General features: G+C 50.0%; 2 protein-coding genes across 18 annotated transcripts in view; one reads left to right on the top strand and one right to left on the bottom strand.

Moving 5' to 3' along the window:
- The first annotated feature begins 5 nt into the window (after window positions 1-5).
- Window positions 6-19,902, top strand: part of LOC103545098 (melanoma-associated antigen 10-like) — a 41,270-nt gene continuing 21,373 nt past the window's right edge. For 4 of the 17 annotated variants that reach the window (XM_070604237.1, XM_070604234.1, XM_070604233.1 and 1 more), the window contains exon 1: window positions 203-340. The gene's annotated coding sequence lies outside the window, so the exon portion shown is untranslated. Of the gene's footprint in view, window positions 341-819; window positions 2,038-3,054; window positions 3,176-19,902 lie in introns of those variants that run through there. The other 13 variants (XM_070604249.1, XM_070604245.1, XM_070604240.1 and 10 more) reach the window with 9 other exon arrangements.
- On the bottom strand, window positions 6,282-7,540 carry LOC139080993 (heat shock transcription factor, X-linked member 3-like). The gene is given in 2 exon segments (XM_070604267.1): window positions 6,282-6,526; window positions 6,932-7,540. Coding segments are annotated over 2 exon segments (645 nt in total). The 5' UTR covers window positions 7,424-7,540; the 3' UTR covers window positions 6,282-6,373.

Below are 19,902 nucleotides of genomic sequence, written 5' to 3'. Positions count from 1 at the left end.
CGCCTAGGCGAGCCCGGCCTGCGTACAGAGAGCCGGCGCCTGTCGCCTGTCGGTCGCCCTAGTCTCCGTTTCCCCGGGCGGTGGCGGCGGCGCAGCCAGGACTTGGGCAGGCGCTTTGTCTTTGCTCCGCCACCCGCGTCGTCTCCTCTCCTGGGTGTGGGAGGCGGCCCCGACGGGACACGGGGAGGCCGAGGACCATGCCGCCCGATGGTCGGAGCCGGGTCGGCGCAGCGCGCCCGCCACTCGCTCGGCCAGTGGATCCGGGAGACCCGCGCCGCCGGAAAGGCTCCAGGACTCAGCCCTCCGCGGGATGGTACCACTACCCTAGGAGCGCATGAAGGTAGCCAACACCGCACTTTCCTGTCCTTTCCCCACCACCGTCGCACACCCGCCCTCCTCCTAAGTGTGTGGACCAGCGAAGTGCGTCTGTGCCTAGAAAGGCGAGTGTGCCGGTCCCCAGGCACCGGTAGGTCCGCCCTCGTACCTGCCGTCCTGCCTCCCGTGACCCTTCAGCTGTGCCCCCACCCAGGCCACGGGCTCCGCTGTGCCCTCAGAACACGGTCCGCTTCCGTGACGTGATGTGCTGTGCTGCTGGCTGCTGGGGCGTTATGTGGTCCCACAGCCCGCCGGGGCCAGAGAGACCCACTGCCGTGATGAGCAGAGCCAAAGCGTGCGTGAGGGGTTTCCCTCCAGTTGGACCCTCCCGGGTCCTGCTGGCCTCCAGTCCCTGCTGAGTTGAAGACCGTTCTGGTACTTTAGCCCACATTGCTGTCTCGTACCTGATGACCTTGTCTCGTTATCCCTCTTGTCCTTGTGCAGGCAAAGGAGCCGAGACCAGAGGAACAGGCTTTCCTCTTCAGGCCACCAAGCAGGTACTCTCCGCATCAGGAGGCAGGAGGGCACTCGGCCCCCTTCGTACCTTTACGGTTACCTCAGTTCTCTCTAGGGATCCCAGCCACACAGTTCAGGTCTCCTGGTTGTGATTTTGTGCTTCTGATGAGAAAAGGACCAAGACAGCGAGTGGCAGAAACTAGGCAAACCTGCAGTCCAGTCGTCTACCCCAGGAGAACAGAAGTGACCAGGCCCCAGGGGGACATCCAGCCTCCTTCGTAAATAATCCAAAGCCAGTGAACAGGGCGACCCTTGGTCACCCATCAGGTTGGCAAAGGTTAAGTGAAAGGAGATGCTCAGGGCCGACGAGTGTGTGAGGAGATGGCCCTTGCCTGTGGTTGGTGGAGTGTACGGAAGTGAGCCCCTGTGGAAAGCCTTCTGCTGGTGCAGATCAGCATCTCAGATGTGCATGCTGTGTGACCCAGGCCTTCTCCTAACTATATCTTCAGTCAACACCTGTTTGTGGGGACGTCCTTTATGGTGACAGAAAGTGCAGAGCAGTCTGTGACTCACCATCAGGAAGATAGTCAGTGAATTGTGGGAGAGCCAACTATGGGATAGCATACAGGCGGTGACGAATAGGACAGAAGAAGATGTGCAGACGTGAAAGAACGTGCTTGATGTGCTGTTAATGGAGAAATCAGCCTCCACCCTTGGAGACGTCCAGGCAGGAGCACACAGCTCTGTTAGTTTGCCAGGGCGGTCATGTCAGAGTACCGCAGACTGAGTGGCTTCAACAGCAGAAAGTTGTCGTCTCACACTTCTGGAGGCCGGAAGTCCAAGATCAAGGTGTCGGCCGACTTTGCCTCTGCTGAGGACTGTGAGACAGAATCTGCTGTTCCGTCCTTGTCCCCGACTTCTGGTGGTTTGCTGGCAATCTTTGGCATCCCTAGGCTCGTAACTTTCTGCCTTCCTCTTCAAATGGTGTTCTTCTGTGTGCGTCTCTCTAAATTTCCCCTTTTTACGAGGACACCAGTCGGATTGGATGAGGGTGCACCATAAGGAGCTCATTTTACCTTGATTACCTCTGTAAAGACCTTTTCTGTGTACATAAGGTCAGGTTCTGAGGAACTGGGGACTGAGACTTCAAGACGTGAAACTGGAGGGACCACAATGCAACCAGTAACAACCTAGAAAGTCCCTGCGGTAGGAGGAAAGCCTTCGTGGCTGCAGGGTGGTGAATAAAGTGGGGAGGAGAGTGGAAAGCTGGAGGGGGGCGCAGATCACGTGGGGCCTTGCAGGCCATGGTAAGAAGTGTGGGTCTGTTCTGCTTTGGGAAAGAAGCCTCTGGAAGGCACTGGGCTGGGTGCCCTCAGTGCCTCGGTCCCCGTTCTCACAGTCTTGTGGAGGCTGAGGTTCCCCGAGGTGCCAGGACCCAGCTGAGGTTTGGGCCTGGGGCCCTGCTCCTGCCAGTACACAGCTCTGTACCCTAGCAACAAGGAGGGATCCCCTCCAGGGACAGGGTAAGGAGGCAAGGACAGGGAGTGCATGCAGTTAGGTCCCCTGTAATGGTGAGCTCTCTCTTCATCCCTCAGTGCCTCCGTCTCAGCTGTAGAGTGGGGTGACAGTAGCACTGCCCCTACCTGGTTATTTGAAGGTTGAATTCTATGATCCGTGGATCGTGCCCATCCCAGGGCCTGGCATGGAGATGGTGCGTGCTCGTCGCTGCTAATCGTTCTTGTGCCCATGATTCGTTTCTCTCAGCTTGGGACTCCTGCTGACAGCGGAGAGCAGTGGTGCAAGAAGGGGTTGGAGGAGGATAGCAGCCAGGGGGGTCAGTCGGGAGGAGACACCCAACGGGGCCATCTGAGATCGACGTCATCCCCTGGGCCCAGCTGAGGTTGGATAGCAAGGATTTCTGGTAGCAGCCCTGTGGTAGGGGCCGGGAGGTCCGGGACCCATGGTGCCTTGGCAGTGGCAGTGCCAGGAAGCAGAGAGGGTTGGGGTGGGTGGGGGTGGCAGGAGAAGAAGCATAGCCCAGGACTGTCCCTGTCTGTGCTGGGAGAGGGCTAGAGCCAGCCCACTGTGCTGTGAAGCCAAGGGGCCCTCCCTCCCTCCCTCCTCTGTGCTGCCCTGGGGCTCAGTGATGTCTGTTGTACAACTGACCACGTGCTGTCCTGGCTGTGCCTTTCTCTAGCTGTCCCCACCCTCCTCCAAGAGCTCCCCAAACACACCATCTGACAGGCTAGTCATCCCAATCACCAGTCCCTTCCGTCAGGCCTGTCAACTGACTGCCTGGTGATTGAAAGGAGGAGCCAGCATTCTCCGCTCCCCCGCTGTCCAGGTCAGTGGGTTTCAGGGCACCCGGGGGACTCTGGGGAGAGGTCAGGCCCACGGGCCATGAGCTTGGAGTGCCGGTGCGTGAGGTTTATTGACATTGCGGTTCTGCGTTTCCACAGGCCACGTGAGGCCCAAGGAGCTCTGGGGAGATGAAGTTCAGCTGCCTCTCCTTCCGGCAGCCCTGTGCAGGTTTTGTCTTAAATGGGGTCAAGACCATGGAGATACGTTGGCATCCCCTGCTGAACAGCCACCAGGGCTGAACCATCGCCGTCCAGATTGCTCACAGGGTCTGGGAAGACGCGGCCTGGAGGGAGCTGCTGGTGGAGAGGCTGGGGAAGACCCCCGCTCAGATTCGGCCTTGCTCTGGCAAGGGGAAAAGTGTGGCTGTGGAGTGATAGTTGGCAAGTGCTGCTGTGCCGAGCACCTCTCAGACACCTCCCAGGGCTGCCCCAAGGACCTTGCTCAGTAGTTTGGTGGCTTGTTTTCTCTTGAACTGCTGCATGTGTGCACTGTGTGGTTTGTTTCAGTAACACACCTTCAGAGTGGCAGCAAGGGGCACTGGGCTGAGGGTTGGCAGGCCAAGGTTCCACAACCCAGGGTGAACCGTTTCTTCATCCTGGGCCTCAGTTCCCATTTGTGATCCAAGAAGCAGGATGAGGTCTGAGTCTGCATATGGGGTTTGCCTCTGTGTGTATGTGCTTGTGTGTGCATGCATGTGGCAGGGACCCTGAGAGGTAGCACAGCACACACAGCGGGTTGGGCTGGCCTCTAGACTCGGGCTACCCGCCTGGCTTCACGTGCCTGTCCCACCCCTAGTGCCTGCTGCATACTGGGCAAGTCCCCTAACACCTCAATGGTTGAGGTTCCACATCAGCTCTTGTCCCCTGGCGAAGTGCTTGGGGACCTGATGGCCTGTAAGTTCCTTGCTGTGGCCAGGGCCCTTTTGATCTGTACCTGCTGCCCTCAGCAGTGTGACAGGGATCTGCCCGTTATTTTGGTGGGGCTGTTGAGGACAAGCCCCTCTCCTCATTGTCTCTCCCTCGGCCTCTCCCAGAATCCTGTGAACAGAGTTTGGCACATGTGAAGTGCTCACTCAGAGTGACCCACTTCACTCCGTGTCCATTGGGCGATATCATCTTGGTCTCTGGTGGTTGTAACTTTGAATACCCACGTGCTCTGACAGGCAGGCCTTGGTTTGTGGAAGGAAAAACGTCTCTGGGCTCCACCCTTTGTGCACAGGGCTCGTTGACATTGGGGAAACTTTGCAGTGTCCAGAAAACTTAGCTCCCGATGAGGTGGTGGAACTGGAAAATCAAGCCGTGCTGACCAGCCTGAAGCAGAAGTTCCTGACGGTGCTTCCAAACCCCAGGTGGCTGCTGGAGCCCATCTCCAGGAAAGGCGGAAAGGATGTCTTCCAGGTAGACATCGCAGACGACCTGATCCCCTTGGGGGAGGAGGCCTGACGAGCGTGGGCTCCTCAGAGGAAGGTCACCGAGAGACCAGCTAAATCGTGACCCAGCAGCTCATCGTCACAGGGTGGACGTGGAAATCGGGTTCGGTGTGGATTGGCACCGCAGTGGAGCGTTCCCCACTATGTGCTGTTCACGTAAACAGATTCTCCACTCACTTAGATGCAGGGACGGGGAGCGGGACTTTCCTTGCAAGATGCCTCTCTGGGCTCAGTGACAGTCTCAAGGACTTTGACTTTCAGGAAAAAGGGAAAGGTGCCAGGGAATTCTTTGCGCTGCCACTCATTTTGGTCCAGCTAATTTCTGGATTGACCAAAGAAATACATTTTAAGAGGACTCGTTATTGTTCTCCCCCCTCTTTGTTCTAGTCAAACTCATAGAGTGTTTGCACAGCATCCAGGGGACCTTGTGCAGAGGCTGGGAGCGGGCGCTGAGTGATTGCTGGAGAGTGACCAGCCCTGGATGGCCTCATTCCTGATGAAGAGGACATCAGAGTTGGAAACAGAGCACTTGTCTGTCCTTGCAAAAGAATCTTCCTGTGTTATAAAAGTGTCCCTTGGCTCATGGAGCATGTGTGTTAGGTGTGTCTCACAGCTACTTCATGTGTGAAAAAAGGAGCCTAAATACAGCTCTTTCGGAAAAGTGATAAGTAGCGTTGTTTATTTTGTGGAAAAAATTTTTTATTTCCTTCTTTTTTTTTTTTTGGTCATTTATTAGGAAAGTTTCTAATGGTTGTTACCTATGAGCATGATGGGCTTTCCCCTAGGCAGTGACTGGAATGACCTGTCTCTTCTGAGCCAGACTGCAGTGGTCGGACATCCCTGGGCAAATGGGCTGGCCCTACTTTGGAAGGCCCCTGCCTCTTAGGCCAGGGACATTGAGCTGCTGATAAGAAACTCCCTGGCATCTTAGGGGGACCCATGAGGAAAGACCCTCCTGTTTCAAGATACATGAATAGTGTAAGGCGATAGCCCCAAGGTCACGAGTCAGGCTGTTCTGTGTCCTGACTACCAGGCCAGGCTCAGGGAACAAGATCTTCCTGGGCTTGCCTCGATACTCCCTAGCCAAGTCCTTGGCTGAATGTGTGAAAATGCTGCTTCTTCAAATCAAAGAGGACACCGGGGACCAAAGCCTGTTTGGGGCCCAGATTCCCAGCCTCCTCAGGCTTATCTGATGAGCTGTGTGTAGTATCGCAAGTTAGAAAGAACACCGAGTCACAATTCTCATTAGGTTGTTTATTTACTCCCTCAGAGTTTCGCATCATGGTTATAAATGGTGGTTTTATCTGTCACTGGTGATCTGTGAGTTTAGGGACCTGGATTGTCCTTGCAGTGCTGACAAACTACACATTTGTAAACTGAGGAGCCCTTGTGCTCCTCGTCCTCGTCAGGGGCCTCATTTGAGGACATCACTGAAAGGGCAGCCAGCAGGATGGAATAACAGGTGTTGTATAAGGACATCACCGAATCATGATCTGGGTAATGTGGGGGGCTGGTGGGTGGTTCCCCTGCGCCCTCCCTTCCAGCAGTAGCCAGGGGCACAAACATACTATTCCTGGACGTGCCCTCCCCACTTGGGCTGCCTGGCTCACTTCGGCGACCATTTTCCAGGGCACATCTCACAGAACAGATATCAGAACACAAGAACCACCAGGTGTCACTGGGTCCCTGAGCTTTTGGCACTTCCTTTTGGGCCTTTCTGTCAGCTGCTTTGGTGGGTTCATTGCGATGGATTCATGGGGAGCGCCTCGTAGCTGCTACCTGCTTCTTTCTCTTTGGAGTTGTTGTGCTGGTCCCAGGCTGAGCAATAATTCTCAGGTCGCCTCTTTTCTGAATGTTCTCAATGAGCAGAGGCTTGTCTCTCTGAAAGTTGGAGTTACGGTACATCTGAAATGAAATCAATCCTGTTAGTCATCCTGGGAGTAAATATTTCCCCCCCCCACAATCAGAATGGTCTTGTTTTCCTGGGGAGAAAAGATCTTTTTAACTTGCTGGCAAGTTTCATTTTGCCCTGGAGCCTGAGCTCACTCAACATACATAATGCCTAGGTTAAGGTGCACCTGCTTGACATTAACTGACCTCTCAGTCTTTCATCACACCTGCAGATTACCTCTGAGGGGGTTGTCATTTCATAGGAGCAACTATACCTTCTCATCTTTCCATAAATAAAGTCTCACGTGAAAAAAGTTATCCTCATAAATTAAACCCTTTCAGTGCATCATTCATCTTGGTCTACTAGGAAGATGTTCGAGGGATGGAGAACATGGGAAACAGAAGGACGTTCTACTTTACCATCATTCTCTTGTTCCCTGGAGAGTGAAGCGAAGGGTCGTTTGGACGTATTTTGCTGAAGCCGTAGAGGTTCAGTTGGCGGATAAAACTCTTCAAGCTGTCTGTTTCAAAAATTCTCCTTGGGCCTCTCTGGTGAAGAATCTCCCTTTGGAAAAGATCCTCTTCAATGATCACGATGTCTCCCTCGTCATTCCAGCGTGCAGACGTGAAAGCGTCGTCCTCAGCTACCATCCAAAGCTTTCTTGGGAAGGAGAGCCTGAGAAGATTGTTTTCTTCCATGTGGATGGCGGCTTGGTTTGGGTCCTGTGGTCGCTGGTTGTCTCAGGGGCCTGGATCTTGGCTCATGGCTTGGTCACTGTGGGTCTCCAAAATCTCCCTTGAATCCAAATTTGGATCCAGGGATGAATTAGATGGGACCCCTGTTGCTAGCTCTCGGTCACCTGATGGGGCCTGCTTGACTTGATATATCTGGTTGGTACTCTGACTAGTCATGGAGCTAGTCTAGGTCAAGAACATTTTCTATCTGAGATCGTATCCCTGAACTCTCAGGTCAGAAATGCCTTTGGTCAGGGTGGGGATGCCCGGTAAATACTGTCCACAAAATTCTGGAGTCTCGGTAGTGGGGCAACCAGCTGCTTACGTCATTGTTCTCTTAAGTTGTCACATGATGTCACAAGGGTGGCTCACAGCTGGTCTGAAGAGGGAGCCCTGGCCAAGTGTGGAGGAGGGGAGGGGTGCAGGGTCCCAGCTTCTCTCTTTTCTAAAAGGAGATAAACGTGTGATTCATGTTCTCAGAAAAGGCTCCCATCAGTCGCCAGGCACATTGTTTCATGAGTCCAGGCCCTGGATGGGTTGAGAAAGCATGATCCTATCTCCAATCCCACCCCTAAAGACGGGGAGGGGGCCTGTTGCTGACCCCTCTGATGTGCTCAAGGGCCAGGCTCTGGTTAGTCCTAGCTTGGTTCCCACCAAGACTAGGCGGGTCTGATGGGCCCCTGGGGTACCGTGCCTCCCAGCAGACAGTGGTCCCTAACAGGCAGATTTCCCTAGTCTAGGTTGATAGCCCCCTCCTTCCTCCCACCCCCACTTCCTGCTTTGGTCTTTTCCAGCTGCTCCTGCCAGTTGGTTGGTCCTGCACCGATGGGCCCAAACAAGCATTCCTGTTTTCTTGCTCGTGGCTCAAGTTGTCCCCAGAGTAGTGCTGTGATGGGGCACAGTGGGAGTGCTTCTGATGTTCCTCAACCTCAGTGTCACCCAAAGCATATCAGATAGTGTTACCCACAGCACCGGTGTGGCAGTGGATGGCCGTATTTTCCACTGTGCTTGGAAAGGAGTCTCCTCTTGAGCTCTGCTTGCCCCCAAATCTCATCCCTCTCCAGATAACAGTGCGATTGTCTTTAGTTTCCATTTCTTCCCCATAGAAACTTCTGGTTGCCCTGGACGGGCTCTCTTTGGGAACATCTGCATCTGCCCTTTTCAAATCACCTTCCCCAGCTGCTTGGATACAGCCTCCCTGAAGGCTGCCTCTGAAGCCCTGTTTCCTTTCTTCCCTAGAGTGGTTTGGCCTCTGCTCTCCCAGATTTCTGGCCTCCCACTTCCAAATTGGATCTCCTCTGGTACTTCCCCTTTTAATTCCTTAATTTGGGGAGTTCAGCACCTATTCTGTTCTGTTGAGACAAAGCATTTCACTCACCTACGCCCCTGAGCCAGCCCTGCTCTCCTTGCTCCAAGCCCACCCCCACCCCCCACCAATGTGTCCCTCCCCTGCCATTACCTGGATGGTAGGTCCATTGAATATTTTGTCTGCTCTGGGGTTAGATACTTTTCAAAGGGCCTCCTTTACACAGACTCACTCCCAAGGAAAATTCCTACTCGTTTAGCTGGACGTGAGTAAAGGATGCCAACCGAAGATACCCATCATTGTGTATGTAAAAATAGATGAGAGTCTGGATGTGGAATGGGATAAAACCCAAGTGAAAGTCATCCTCACCACAGAGGAGAGGATACGACAGTGAATTTGGTGATATGTGTTCTCTAGCTGTTGCGGACAACTTCATTCTTAATATTCACTCTGCATCTGGAGATAGAGTGGTACCATGGGAAGGCCCCGCCTTCAAGGATCCTAGGTCCTTGTTCTGGCTGCCACTGAGTAGGGTCATTTGCCCTCTCTGAGGGTCAATTCTTTGTTTGTAAATGGGGAGTGCAAAGAGTGTTTGAAAGAGAATCTCCCATGTTACCTTTCAGTCTGGGGACTGCAATCCTTAATGGAGCCCCCAGGTCTACATTTGGGCTTGGTCTGTGGTCTTTGTGCTTCTAAACAGGTTTCCATAGTGTTCATTGAAGAAGTCAGTTTATCCTGTAGGGACATGCCCTCAGAGGCTAAGAATTTAAATGGCGGCCATTGGTGGCTTCTCAGAAGGGGGCTCCTAGAGCCTTTGGATGAACAGCCAGCTTCCTTCAGTTGTACACCAGAGTATTTTGCCTCAGTGAGTTCTGTAAAGACTGAGAATGAAATTTCCTTGTGGCCTGTGCTAGCTCATGAACTCGGCTGATGACTTACACAAAGGGATTGGGCTGTTTGGTGGGAGAGGAGAAAATGTCTTAGAAAACCACAGTCTGGCATCCTGCAGAGAACCAGTATTTACTTGATGTGATCTAGGCACTCTTACATCCTAAGTCTTATGTAGGCCCGTTAGCTCATGTTCCTTGTTTTAGGAGTCACCGAATTTCCGCTAGGGTTGAGATTCTAGGACATGAGGCTCATCTTGTCCTCTGAAGATGGAATACTCACAATGCTGACTTCAGTGTAGTTGATGAAAGGCGTTGTGGAAACGGCTTCTGTCGACTAAGCCTTCTCATTCCCAGATTTTCAACCCTGGGCCCTGTGGCCACCATTTTGACAATCTTTATTAGATACCTGCTGTGCTCACGACCCTTTGAGAGAAATGATTGGTTGGCTCTTCAGTGCTCCAGAGGCCCTAGAGATGACCCACAGGTGTCGCTGCCTTATGGACCAAAGCCCCACAGTCAGGTGACTCTAGCAGAGCACAGCTGATTGGCCTCTGAGGACAGCCACCCCAAAGGGAAAGTGATTTCAGTCTGGACTTGCTGTGGGTTCTGCGTAGCCTGCAGCCATGGAGAAAGTGCCTAGTTTTGGCCTGTGAGGCCTAAGGCCTGGGGCCGCCAAGGGGCAAGCCTGGCTGTGTGACCTTTTGTGCCTCCCCCTCCTTCTGGCCCCCCTCACCAACTGGATCCTGGTGGGAGCCTCCTTACTGCCCTCCCTCCCTCGGGCACCAGCCATGACCTTGCAGTTGGTTTGCCTCGCACCCAAGGGGTCTTTTCTCAGCCATGGCTCAGACACAGGCCCTGGTGACATCAAGGCCTGCCCTTTCCAGCCTCTTGGCCACTGCACTCCTCTTACCCACTCAGGTGTCCACCAGCCCAGAGGCCCTGCAGCCGCTTTTGCTCACCATCTCCTGGGCTCCAGCCACGGGCTGGCTCCACTGGGCCCCTGGGGCTATTGTCTGACACGCGGGGAGCTCCTGTTAGGAAGTGTCCTCCTGCTACCCCCTCTATGGCAATGCTCTTTGTCCAGATGCCACTCAGCTTGTCATGGTCCCTCTCCAAGGCCTCCTCAGTAAGGCCTTCCTCCTATACCAGGTCCCCCTCACAGCTCCTTACTTGGGGTTCCCATAGCCTAGCTGCCATGTCCAGTCCCAGTCGGAGTGCCCCTGCCCCACTGTGATGTTGGGTGTGTCTGTCTCCCCCTCCAGACTAGGAAGGAGGACCCTGAGCATGGCAGAGACCATGATGTGAACCCGGTCCCAAGTATACATGTTGGAATGAAGGAAGTTCTGTGTCACCAGGAGGTGCATGGGGTTTAGCGTCCTTGAACACAGCTGTGCATTGTAGCAGCAATGATAAGAGCAGTCATGGAGGGCTCCTGCGTTATAGTGGCTGTGCGAATGCTCTGAGAGTCTGTGCCATTTGCTCTTCAGCACAGTCCCTGGGCAGGTACCTGGAAAGGCCCAGCCTTGGTCATGGCAGGTGGAGTCACGGGCCCAGCTTTCACCCTGAGGAAGAAGTAGAGCCGCAATGGGGCCCAGAGCCTCACCCCGGAGGGAGGCCTTCTGTCTGCCATGAAGCCACCGGCACACTGCAGGACAAGCAGCAAAGGAGAGTCTTTGTTGTCTGGTGACATCTCATTCTGTAGTGCTCCAAGGCTAAGGGCACGCCAGGGAACGTGTCCTTAGAGGCTAAAAATGGCACGGGGACCATTGGATGAAATGTGCCTTTTTAAACGAGCCACATGCAAGCCTTGTTAGCAGTCTGCCTCCCCTCCTTGCCTTAGACAGGGAGGCCTGGATTCTAGGGGCTTCCACGAGCCTTACTCTCCTTTAGGGACGTTACCCCGGTAGGAATTGTGGCGTTAAAGTCAGTCTCAACCAGTCTCTCTCTCGTGTAAACTCTCTGAGGATTGGAAACAGAACAAGTCTTCTGATGATTCTTGCTTATTGGAGCCCCTGGAAAAAGGAAGACAACATGGGAAAGAGAGGCAGTCTCCACATAGAGACAGACTTGTAGAGCTTTAAAAAGCAGCGTTCAGGTCGTGTTATACAAGCGAGCCAAAGATGGATGACCTGTGTGTATGGGACCCTAGGTTGTATATTTCTTGACAGCAGTCTGAGTCCTTTTGGCTTAAAAACCTGCCAAGCCCCAACCCAAATTTTCACATATGTCCGATTGTTTCACACAGTGCTCGTACTAGTGGACTTTTGGCCTTTTACAACCTGCCAAAAGTCAACCCACATCTGCTAAGAATAGATAAGATACAGCCTTGTGGTCCTAAGACCCCAGGCCACTCCCCGAGCTGCTGAACGACATTGCTTTGACATGTGGGCTGCCTCTCCGATGCCTCTCTCCCAACAGCTCCCTTGCCTTCCCCCCTTAGCTCAATCTGGCAGCTGTAACAAAATACCACAGACTGGGTGGCTTATAAACAACAGAAATTTATTTCTCTCCATTCTGGAGGCTGGAACTCCAAGATGAAAACACCAGCATGCTGGGGTGAGGGCCCTCCTCCTTGTCCCTAGCCGTCACCTTCTCACTGTGTCCTCACAGGGTGGAAGGGGCTGGGGATTCTCTCTGGGGCCTCTTATACAGGATGACTCCCATCCATGGGGGCTCTACCTTCATGACTTAAGCACCTCCCAAAGGCCCCACCTCATAATGCCATCAGCTTTGGGGGTTAGGGTTTCAACATATGCATTTGACGGGACAGAAACATTCAGACCATAGCACTCCCCTTCTGATTGTGCCCTCCTGACCCTTAAACCCCAGGATGATTTCATGCTGTGAGGGACTCCCCTCTAATACAACCCTTTTGAGGCACCACCCAGTAAAGCTTGTGTTGTGTTGCTGCCTCTCCTGGTCATCTCTTCTTCCTGGGTCAGCCTCCAATCCCTCGAACCCCCTACAGTTGGCTAATGAGCTCTTGTGAAATCATGTGTCTGACCCTTAGAGGCTGATGATTATCCGACCTGAGGTGTGTTTTTCAGGCGTCAAGTGGGAGGGACTCTAAGGCTGACAAGGAAGAATGGGATTAGGAAAGCATTGCTTGTCACTTGGACTTGGACCCCCCGCTGTCTGGCCTTGTAGCGCCATGCCTTTCCTGCTGCCGCAAAAAAGCCACTGACTTTTTTTTGGACCCCAAACCCACAAATCCTAATTGATCAGTTTTAACTCTAAGCTGAAACCTGAAACTGTCCATGATGGGCTGTTTCGTCCCCAGCACGAGCTGTGTTGAACGGAAAGTGGGCCAAACTCAATGAACAGGTCTTGGGCTCTGGGACTGTTGCCGATTTGGGACACCCCTCTGTGGGGTCTGAATCTATCAAAGTATCTTGAGTGCTGTCCTGCACAGTCTAGGTCTTTTTTTTTTTATTATTAAGGTTATGAAAGTTAACATCCTTGTGAAATTACAGTTGTACATCATTATTAGTCATGTTGTAGGTACACCACTTCACCCCTAGTGCTCTCCCCCAACCCCCCTTTCCCCTGGCAACCACCGATCAGTTCTCTTTGTCCATATGTTAACTACCACCTATGAGTGGAGTCGTACAGAGTTCGTCTTTCTCTGTCTGACTTATTTCACTCAACATAATACTCTCAAGGTCTATCCATGTTGTTGTGAATGGGACGACTTTGTCCTTTTTTATGGTTGAGTAGTACTCCATTGTATATATATACCACATCTTCTTTATCCAATCATCAGTTGCTGGGCACTTAGGTTGGTTCCATGACTTGGCTATTGTGAGTAATGCTGCGATGAACATAGGGGTGCATGGAAGTTTTGGAATTGCTGATTTCAGATGCTTAGGATAGATACCCAGTAGTGGGATGGCTGGATCATAAGGTATTTCTATTCTTAACTTTTTGAGGAATCTCCATACTGTTTTCCATAGTGGCTGCACCAAGTTTGCATTCCCACCAACAGTGTATGAGGGTTCCCTTTTCTCCACAGCCTCTCCAACGTTTGTCACTCTTGGTTTTGGATATTTTTGCCATTCTAACAGGTGTAAGGTGATATCTTAGTGTAGTTTTGATTTGCATTTCCCTGATGATTAGTGATGATGAGCATCTTTTCATGTGTCTATTGGCCATCCATATATCTTCTTTGGAGAAATGTCTGTTCATATCCCTTGCCCATTTTGTAATTGGGTTGTTTGATTTTTTATTGTTGAGTTGTGTGAGTTCTTTGTATATTATAGAGATTAACCCTTTGTTGGATAAATAACTTGTGAATATTTTTTCCCAATTAGTGGGCTGTTTTTTTGTTTCAATCCTGTTTTCCCTTGCCTTGAAGAAGCTCTTTAGTCTGATGAAGTCCCATTTGTTTATTCTTTCTATTGTTTCTCTCATGTGAGGGGTTATGGTGTCCAAAAAGATTCTTTTGAAGCTGATGTCAAAGAGTGTACTGCCGATATTCTCTTCTAGAAGACTTATTGTTTCAGGCCTAATCTTTAGGTCTTTGATCCATTTTGAGTTTATTTTAGTAAATGGTGAAAAATAATGGTTGATTTTCATTCTTTTACATGTGGCTGTCCAGTTTTCCCAGCCCCATTTGTTGAGGAGACTTTCTTTCCTCCATTGTAGGCCCTCAGCTCCTTTGTCAAAGATTAGCTGTCCATAGATGTGTGGTTTTATTTCTGGGCTTTCAATTCTGATTGATCTGTGCATCTGTTTTTGTACCAGTACCATGCTGTTTTGATTACTGTAGCTTTGTAGTATGTTTTGAAGTCAGGGATTGTGATGCCTCCAGCTTTGCTCTTCTTTCTCAGGATTGCTTTAGCAATTCGGGGTCTTTTGTTGCCCCATATGAATTTTAGGATTCTTTGTTCAATTTCTGTAAAGAATGACATTGGAATTCTGATTGGGATAGCGTTGAATCTGTAGATTGCTTTAGGTAGTATGGACATTTTAACTACGTTTTTTCTTCCAATCCATGTGCATGGAATGTCTTTCCAACTCTTTATGTCATCGTCGATTTCTTTCCAGAAGGTCTTGTAGTTTTCGTTGTATAGATATTTCACTTCCTTGGTTAAATTTATCCCAAGGTATTTTATTCTTTTTGTTGCAATCGTGAATAGGATTGAGTTCTTGAGATCTTTTTCTGTTAGTTCATTGTTAGCATATAGAAATGCTACTGATTTATGTATGTTGATTTTAAATCCTGCAACTTTGCTGTAGTTGTTGATTGTTTCTAATAGTTTTTCTATGGATTCTTTGGGGGTTTCTATATATAAGATCATGTCGTCTGCAAACAGCGAGAGTTTTACTTCTTCATTGCCTATTTGGATTCCTTTTATTTCTTTTTCCTGCCAAATTGCTCTGGCCAAAACCTCCAGTACTATGTTGAATAAGAGTGGTGAAAGTGGGCACCCTTGTCTTGTTCCTGTTATGAGAGGGATGGCTTTTAGTTTTTGTCCATTGAGTATGATGTTGGCTGTGGGTTTGTCATATATGGCCTTTATTATGTTGAGGTACTTTCCTTCTATACCTATTTTATTGAGGGTTTTTATCATAAATGGATGTTGGACCTTGTCGAATGCTTTCTCTGCATCTATTGAGATGATCATGTGGTTTTTGTTTCTCATTTTGTTAATGTAGTGAATCACGTTGATTGACCTGAGGATGTTGAACCATCCCTGTGTCCCTGGTGTAAATCCCACTTGATCATGGTGTATAATCTTTTTGATATATTGCTGTATTCGGTTTGCCAAAATTTTGTTGAAGATTTTTGCCTCTATGTTCATCAGTGATATTGGCCTGTAGTTTTCCTTCTTTGTGTTGTCCTTGTCAGGTTTGGGGATCAGGGTGATGTTGGCTTCATAGAATGTATTAGGGAGTGCTCCATCTTCCACTATTTTCTGGAATAGTTTGAGAAGGATAGGTATTAAATCTTCTTTGAATGTTTGGTGGAATTCTCCAGAGAAGCCATCTGGTCCTGGAATCTTATTTTTGGGGAGGTTTTTGATTACTGTTTCTATTTCTTTACTTGTGATTGGTCTATTCAGATTCTCTATTTCTTCCTGATTCAGTTTGGGTAGGTTGTATGAGTCTAGGAATTTATCCATTTCTTCTAGGTTGTTCAATTTGTTGGCATATAGTTTTTCATAGTATTCTCTTATGATCCTTTGTATTTCTTCGGTATCTGTTGTGATTTCTCCTCTCTTGTTTCTAATTTTATTTATTTGAGACTTCTCTCTTTTTTTTTTACTGAGTCTGGCTAAGGGTTTGTCAATTTTGTTAATTTTTTCGAAGAACCAACTCTTTGTTTCATTGATCCCTTCTACTGTCTTTTTTGTTTCAATATCATTTATTTCTGCTCTAATTTTTATTATTTCCCTCCTTCTACTGACTTTGGGCTTTGTTTGTTCTTCTTTTTCTAATTCCGTTAGGTGTCATTTGAGGTTGTTTATGTAAGATTTTTTTGCTTATTGAGGTGAGCCTGTATTGCAATGAATTTCCCTCTTAGGACTGCCTTTGCTGCGTCCCAAATCATTTGGTATGGTGTGTTTTCATTTTCACTTCTCTCCAGATAATATTTGTTTTCTTCTTTAATTTCTTCAATAATCCATTGTTTGTTCAGTAGCATGTCGTTTAGTCTCCACATTTTTGGCCCTTTCCCAGCTTTATTCTAGTTTCATAGCATTATGATCAGAAAAGATGCTTGATATTATTTCAACCCTCTTGAACTTATTGATGCTTGCTTTGTTTCCCAAGATATGGTCTATCCTTGAGTATGTTCCATGCGCACTTGAGAAGAATTTGTAACCTGCTGTTTTTGGATAAGTGTCCTATATGTATCTATTAGGTCCATCTGATCTAATTTTTCATTTAATTCTATAATTTCCTTGTTGATTTTCTGTCTGGATGATCTGTCCATTGGTGTTAATGGGGTTTTCAGGTCCCCTACTATTATTGTATTGCTGTTGATGTCTCCTTTTAGTTTTGTTAATAGTTTCTTTACAAATTTTGGTGCTCCTGTGTTAGGTGCATATATATTTATAAGTGTTATGTCATCTTGGGGGAGTGTCCCTTTTGTCATTATATACTGCCCCTCTTTGTCTTTCTTTATCTGTTTTGCTTTGAAGTCTACTTTGTCTGATATAAGTATGGCAACACCTGCTTTCTTTTGTTCATTATTAGCTTGGAGTATTGTCTTCCATCCCTTCACTTTGAGTCTGTGTTTGTCTTTGGGGCTGAGGTGTGTTTCCTGGAGGCAGCATATTGTTGGATCTTGTTCTTTGATCCATCCTGCCACTCTGTGCCTTTTGATTGGAGAGTTCAAACCATTCATGTTTAGAGTGATTATTGAAACATGGGGGCCTACTGTTGCCATTTTATCACTTGTTTTCCAGTTCTTTTGCATTTTGTCCTGATGGAGAGCTGTTACTTTGTGTTATTGTCCTTCTGCTTATCTCCTTTGTTCTGGATTTTGTAACCCCTTTCCTTTTTTTGATTTTTCAGGCATGAGGTTCTTCCTGAGCATTTCTGGAAGAGGAGGTTTTGTGGCGATGAACTCCCTTAACTTTTGTTTATCTGGGAATGTTTTTATTTCTCCATCATATTTGAAGGATATTTTCACTGGGTAGAGTATTGTTGGCTGCAGGTTTTTGTCCTTCTGAGTTTCGAATATTTCATTCCAATCTCTTCTAGCCTGTAAGGTCTCCCCTGAGAAATCTGCTGATAACCTTATGGGGTTTCCTTTGTAGGTTATTTTTTTTTGCCTGACTGCCCTTTGTATTTTCTCTTTGTCATTGACTTTTGCTAGTTTCACTACTATATGCCTTGGGGTTGGTCTTCTTGTGTTAATAAAGTTTGGAGATCTATTGGCTTCTGTCACCTGAAGTTCCATCTCTCTTCCCAAGTTTGGAAAGTTCTCAGCTATTATTTCTTTGAACAGGCCTTCTGCCCCCTTCTCCTTCTCTTCTCCCTCTGGTATACCTATAATCCTTATGTTGCATCTCCTAATTGAGTCGGATAGTTCTCGGAGAGTTTCTTCATTTCTTTTTAGTCTTAGTTCTCTCTCCTCCTCTGTCTGCAGCATTTCTATATTCCTATCCTCCAAATTGCTAATTCTGTCCTCCATATTATCGACCCTACTGTTCAGAGAGTCCAGATTTTTCTTAATCTCCTCCATTGTGTTCTTCATCTCCAGTATTTCTTAGCTCTTCTTTATAGTGTCAAGCTCTTTTGTGACATAGCTCTTGAACCCATTGAGTTGTCTATCTGAATTCTCTTTTAACTTGTTGAGTTTTTTAATAATGGCAGTTTCGAAATCATCGTCATTTAGGTTATAGATTTCATTGTCTTTGGGATTGTTTTCTGTGTGCCTATCATTTTCCTTCTGTTCTGGAGATTTAATATATTTTTTCATACTGCTAGATGGCGTGGATTTGTGCCTCCGCATAGAGATAGAGTTTAGTTGCTGCTTCCACTTGTTGCGACTGGTGTGTGTGTGTGGGGGCAGCTGTTTAGACTGCACCAACCAGGAACCCTGTCAGCTGTTACTGACTGGACCTGGACCCCTCCTCATAGTCACAGTGGTCCTGTGGGGGTCCCTCGTCGGTTGTGGGGGCAATTGCAAGGGGGCCTCAGGCTGCTGGTGCCTACTGTTGCAGCCCACTTAGACGCAATCCCTCCTTGTGGTCTGCAGCAGTGTTGTGGGCTTCCCCAGCAGCCAGGAGCAGGATCACCTATAATTGCCGCTTTGTCCCTAATACAGCTCACAAGATCACACTTGTCCACTCTAGGTCCCGCCAGAGGTATGGGTATCTTCTGCAGTCTGTGTTTAGCTCACCTAGCTGTGCTACTTTTGCCCCAGGGCCTTCCCGCCTTGCAATTGCCAGTCGGGACCTCTCCACTAGTGCTGTGCAGAGGCTTTCGCTGAGGCTGCTGTAGGAACCTGGCGTTCCCCCTGGGCTACATAGCCGTTTCACCGGAGTGCCACTCTGCCCCCCTCCACTCTCACAGGATCTCTGGGAGCCCCTTGCCTCATCTGGGACATGGCCAGAGTCTGTGGGCCTGGTGGTGGCTTGTAAGCTGCTGCCTTGTGGGGAATTCTGCTCTAGGGAGCTTCCTGGTGTTCCAAATGCTGGGCAGGGCCTCCCTGCTAATGGCGAGCAGAGGCCCTCCCTGCTGGGAGGGGGGGGTGCTGGACGCTGGAGCGTCCCGTGGGGCCGCAGAGCCGGGTGTTGGAGCTCCACCAAGTCCCCAAGCATGTCCACGGGAAGTCCGGGCACCCTCTGCATGCACCAGAGTCCATGGGCCCCAGCAGCAGCTGGCAGTCTGGTGCAGTGCCAGGGAATCAACCCACTGGGAGCTTCCCTTTGTTCTGGATTCTGGGAGGGGCCTCCCAGCTAATGGCAAGCAGAGGCTTTCCCTGATGGGGGGGTGTGGGACCCTGGAGCCTCCCCCAGAGCTGCAGAGCCTGGCGCTGGAGCTCCAACCCTGTCCCCAAGCACGTCCATGGTAAGTCCGGGCGCCCCCTGCAACAACCTGTGCGCTGGAGACTGTGGGCCCAGCAGCAGCTTGCAGTCTGGTGCCATGCCGGGGAATCTGCCCACCGGGAGCTTCCCGTTGTCCTGGATTCTGGGCGTGGTCTCCCTGCCAATGGTGAGCAGAGGCTTTCCCTGCCAGGGAGGTGCTGGACCCCGGAGCCTCCCCCGGCCACAGAGCTGGGCGCTCGACCTCCAACCATGTCCCCAAGCACATCCACAGGAAGTCCGGGCGCCCCCTGCAACAACCTGTGTGCCGGAGACTGTGGGCCCAGCAGCAGCTTGTGGTCTGGTGCCGTGCTGGGGAATCTGCCCACAAGGAGCTTTCCTTTGTTCTGGATTCTGGGCAGGGCCTCCCTGCTAATGGCGAATGGAGGCCTTCCCTGGCAGTGGGTGCGGGACCCTGGGGATTCCCCCTGGGCTTAGGTGTAATCGTGGGGGGCTTGAGTAGGGCTGTTGTCACCTGTTTCCACGGTCACTCCACTGGTGAGTGCACACTCCTGCCCTTGGTGTGTGGCGATGCTATGGGGGAGTCCGCTGGAAGAGAGCCTCCTGCAGGAACTAGGCTGTCAAGGGGTCGGGGGTCGGGGGTCGGAGAGTTATCACCTATTTCCACCTCCTCCCGGGGGGAAGTCTGTCCGCCTTCCAATGTATAGTAGCACAAGACTCTTAGGCATCTTGAGATGCTATCTGGATATCCTTTGTTAATCGGTGAATGTCCAATTAGTTGTAGATTCGACGGGGGAGAGACAAAGAAGACCACTAACTCTGCCATCTTGGTCCCGCCTATTAGCACACTCTTATTGCAATTGTCTTCTTAATTGGGTTGGTACCCAGTGTAGCTGGTTGCTAGGCTCAGGGGCGTACAGTTGTGATAGGCCTGAGGCCAACAAGGCTGATGTCAGTTCT

This window comes from Equus przewalskii, chromosome X, assembly GCF_037783145.1.
Source record: "Equus przewalskii isolate Varuska chromosome X, EquPr2, whole genome shotgun sequence".
NCBI lineage: Eukaryota > Metazoa > Chordata > Mammalia > Perissodactyla > Equidae > Equus > Equus przewalskii.
This window is presented reverse-complemented; position numbering and strand designations above follow the sequence as displayed.